General features: G+C 42.3%; 1 protein-coding gene across 4 annotated transcripts in view; it reads right to left on the bottom strand.

Moving 5' to 3' along the window:
• LOC123507624 (protein unzipped-like) overlaps positions 1 to 2,090 on the bottom strand; it is a 31,158-nt gene extending 29,068 nt beyond the window's left edge. For 3 of the 4 annotated variants that reach the window (XR_006675694.1, XR_006675693.1, XR_006675695.1), the window contains exon 1: positions 1,406 to 2,090. Coding sequence is in view for 1 of the 4 variants with exons in the window: in XM_045260649.1 (XP_045116584.1) it covers positions 1,406 to 1,428 (23 nt within the window). In the remaining 3 variants the exon portion in view is untranslated. The remainder of the gene's footprint in view (positions 1 to 1,405) is intronic. The other variant, XM_045260649.1, reaches the window with a different exon arrangement.
• Between the last annotated feature and the right edge of the window lie 2,056 nt (positions 2,091 to 4,146).

Genomic DNA, 4,146 nt, shown 5'->3' with positions numbered 1-4,146 from the left:
GCAGTTGTAGTAGCAGAAGTAGTAGCAGTAGCAGCAGTAGTAGCAGTAGCAGCAGTAGAGACAGTAGTGGTAGTGGCTGTGCAAGATGTTAGCACATTATTTACGTGAAACTTCAAGGACAAAAGGATTCAATGTGGTCTGTTTGTCGAGCTGTGTTGTGCTGAGTGTTACGTGTTGGGCGTAGATTGCTGAGTGTTGGGTGCTGAGTGATGGGTGTTGACGTGCTGAGTGCTGGGACGCAACGCACACACCCAGTCACTCTCCCAGTTAGTCACCTGCCATTCGTTTAGTTCGTCACCCAGTCAGTCAGTCAGTCAGTCAGTCAGTCAGTCAGTCAGTTAGTTAGTCAGTCAGTCAATTAGTCAGTCAATCAGTCTCAATATTTGGTTAATTTTAATACTCATGTCACCTTACAGACTAACATATACATTCTCTCTCTCTCTCTCTCTCTCTCTCTCTCTCTCTCTCTCTCTCTCTCGCAGGAAGTACTGGAAAGAAAAAGGATAATTTCCCTTCGAACGTCATGTGCAGATTTCTCGCATTACTTTTTTCCTAGTTTAGTTTTCCTTCCTGTTCTTTTTAATGCCTCCTTTTTATTTTTCTTTCTATCTTTTTTTTCTATTATACGTATTTTAAAAGATTCCAGTGTTTCTTTTATTTTGGGTGCTCTCTCTCTCTCTCTCTCTCTCTCTCTCTCTCTCTCTCTCTCTCTCTCTCTCTCTCTCTCTCTCTCTCTCTCTCTCTTTACGCCCCAGATACTGATCACAGGTGCGTTCTCTCTCTCTCTCTCTCTCTCTCTCTCTCTCTCTCTCTCTCTCTCTCTCTCTCTCTCTCTCTATCTATCTATCTATCTATCTTTCTGGATGACACGACACTCAGAGTTCACTGCCATTTACTCTCTCTCTCTCTCTCTCTCTCTCTCTCTCTCTCTCTCTCTCTCTCTCTCTCTCTCTCTCTCTCTCTCTCTCTTTCTGGATGACACGACACTCAGAGTTCACTGCCATTTACCTCTCTCTCTCTCTCTCTCTCTCTCTCTCTCTCTCTCTCTCTCTCTCTCTCTCTCTCTCTTTGTCATCGTGTATATTTTTCTTCTTTCTCTCACCTTTTGATCTCTCTCTCTCTCTCTCTCTCTCTCTCTCTCTCTCTCTCTCTCTCTCTCTCTCTCTCATACGTCATTTCTTTTCTGCCCCCCCACCCAACCTTCACACACACACACACACACACACACAATACCAGACGCACATAACATGCAAATGAAGACAAACTCTCTCCAAACACACACACACACACACACACACGTTACAACAACCATTGCACAAGTACCAAATATAGACTGACATTGAATTTTTTTTTCTCTCTTTTTCTCATCTTCCCTCTTAATTTTTCCAGGAACATTCTTACTTACCTGATAATTAAGTTTGTCTTCATCTTGAACTTGCAGAGATAAGAAGAAGGTGAGGAGGAGACAGGAGCGGCACCTTAACACTCCCTTCAGTAGATCACCACTCAGTCAGTAAGTTCACGTTTTGATCGTACTAGACCACAGATAGAGAAAAATCACAGATAGTAGAACAGATCACCTTATTTTCAGGATTTTAAGTCAATGTAGAAGTGATTTGCATTAAGCCACACCAGTTTCCAGGTTCCAGAGTTAGTTCCAGGAATGCACAGTGAGTTACAAGTGCAGGATATTGCGGAACAGATTCGTCACTTTAGGAGATTCACTGGAGCGTTAAGTACAACACCCACAGACAGCACAGCCCCACGCAGGCACTCCTCTCACTACACTAGACACGGATGTAGTGAGTAGTGAGGTGTGCAAAGCTGGTCACCTGTTTAATGCCTCATCAGACACCGGCACATACCTGTAGTCAGCAACGAAAAACACCTGCGTGCTAGCTGACTCACACACACACCTTCCCTGATCTCAACACCTGTGCCGTACACTCTCTCTTCAACACCTGTGCCAGAGATACGTGCTTCCCCGCCACAGATATTGAAAGGCGTGTTGATCTGTCAGTGAGGAGTGTGGCGCGTTAGATGTGCGCACTATCCACGTGGTGGGTTGACTACTACTGCGTGTGTGTGATGTGGGAGTTGGACGGGTACCTCGCATCTCTAGGTGGTGTTGCCAAGTTGAAGAAAATGAACGTTGGGGCCTCGGGGTGACTGTGGTATTTAAGGGATGACTTGTCTCTTGTCTAACTACGTGTGTGAGTTGAATAATCTTGTCAGGGCGTAGGGTTGTATTATGAAATATTTCTCCCCATTACCTATACTATTTTTAAAAGACTCTAGTTGAAGCGACGACTCTTTCAAGGATGAATGTTTATGTTTCTGAAGACAGGTAAACGGAGAAGCACTCGTGAAAAGCAGGCTAATCATCTCCCTGAAAATAGTCGTAGTGGGAGACCAGAGCGTTTCAGAGGATGATATGAGTGTAGTGACAGTAGAAGGGGTGTTGAGGGGAAGGGTTAAGATTGCGTACATAATTATTATCTATTGCACTTTAAGAATTTGAGTGTACCCTTAAACCTTGCTTGGAAGATGCGTCGCTCTGTTTTCCTTACACTCCAAAAGTTGTTTAGTTACGTAAAGGTCTCGTATGATGTACTTCAGTTTGGATAGCAACTTAATTAAAAGTGATGTAATATGGGCGTGTCAGAGAGAGAGAGAGAGAGAGAGAGAGAGAGAGAGTCAGTCATAGTCAAAGTTTATTTCCATTTTACAATGGTTATTCTGCATATGAATATACAAAATAGTAATGACTTAAAATTAGATACAGCCTCAAAACCTATCAGAATACATAAGCCTTATATTAAGCTAAAGTAGTAATAACATAAAAGAGAGAGAGAGAGAGAGAGAGAGAGAGAGAGAGAGAGAGAGAGAGAGAGAGAGAGAGAGAGAGAGAGAGAGAGAGAGAGAGAATTGGCAAAACTTTAATTTTCCAATATTTCTGCAATCTTATCTACAAACCAACTCATGTGTGTGTGTGTGTGTGTGTGTGTGTGTGTGTGTGTGTGTGTGTGTGTGCATAAGATCCTACTGTACCTTCCCACGGCCGCGAGCAAAATATGTACCCATGATCCAAATTGTGAAGGGCGTCACAGTGGCTGCCGACGTGGAGCTACCCACCACACTGGCGCCTCTTCCTGACCCCCGCCGCGCCCCAGCACTGCACAGGTATACTCTTAAACCTTGCCAAGCCAAACTTCTCCCGCTGCGTGATGGAGATATTCTGAATTTAATTCTGAAATTTATTATTCTAGCGATATTTCAACATGTATAATCAAAAGCGAAAACACAAGTGGACCCCGACTTATCCTCTCCGTAGCTTTGAAAATAGCGACGAGAGAACATGGCATTTAAGAATAAGGTCTTTAAGATCGACTAAAAACTCTGAGGAAAATCTCTGAACACAACGGGAAAGTGGATATGCGTTCACTCTGCTACGTGAGTCTTCCGCCGCGATTATCTCTGGAACATGGCGGCAGGCAGACTTCACGCTCATCAAACTAATTACAGAAGCTACGACGCGGTAGACGCCACTGGGAAATGAAAATAAAACCGCAATCTCGTATTTTTCTCTCCCTTTCCTTCACTTTCAAGGGACTGAGGATTCACAAATGATAAATAGAAAAGAAAAAAAAAAGAAAAATGAAGGACAGGAAAACCACTTAATGTATGAAAGATACTAAGTAACCACAGACAAAAAAAAAAAAAAAAAAAAGGAACAGGAACAATAAAAAAAAGTTGACAGGAAAACCACTAATTAGATGACAAAAAAAAAATACTAAGGAATTGCAGACTGAAAAAAAAGAGGAAAAGTGAAAAGGTAAATAAGAAAGCCATAAAAGAAAGTACATAAAAGACAGTGAAGGCAGAAAAAAAAACGAAAATTTGACAGGAAAGCCAAGAAGTTTAGACACATGTATGGATTAAGATGACAGGTGAATGGTAGGTTTAATTCATACAGGGACCGCCACATACGTAGGCATGATGGCTTCTTGCAGTTTCCCTTGCTTTCTTGTTCTTGTATTCTTATGTGAAAAGAGAAGTAGTAGAAAAAAAGTGAAAGCAAGACAAGGAAACAGAAAAATATGAAAGGCGCTGAGCTGAGAATTAGCAAGTAAGAGGCAGAAAAGT

Source organism: Portunus trituberculatus, chromosome 23 (genome assembly GCF_017591435.1).
Source record: "Portunus trituberculatus isolate SZX2019 chromosome 23, ASM1759143v1, whole genome shotgun sequence".
Classification (NCBI taxonomy): domain Eukaryota; kingdom Metazoa; phylum Arthropoda; class Malacostraca; order Decapoda; family Portunidae; genus Portunus; species Portunus trituberculatus.
The sequence above is the reverse complement of the archived record's forward strand: the minus strand, read 5'-3'. Positions and strand labels throughout refer to the sequence as shown.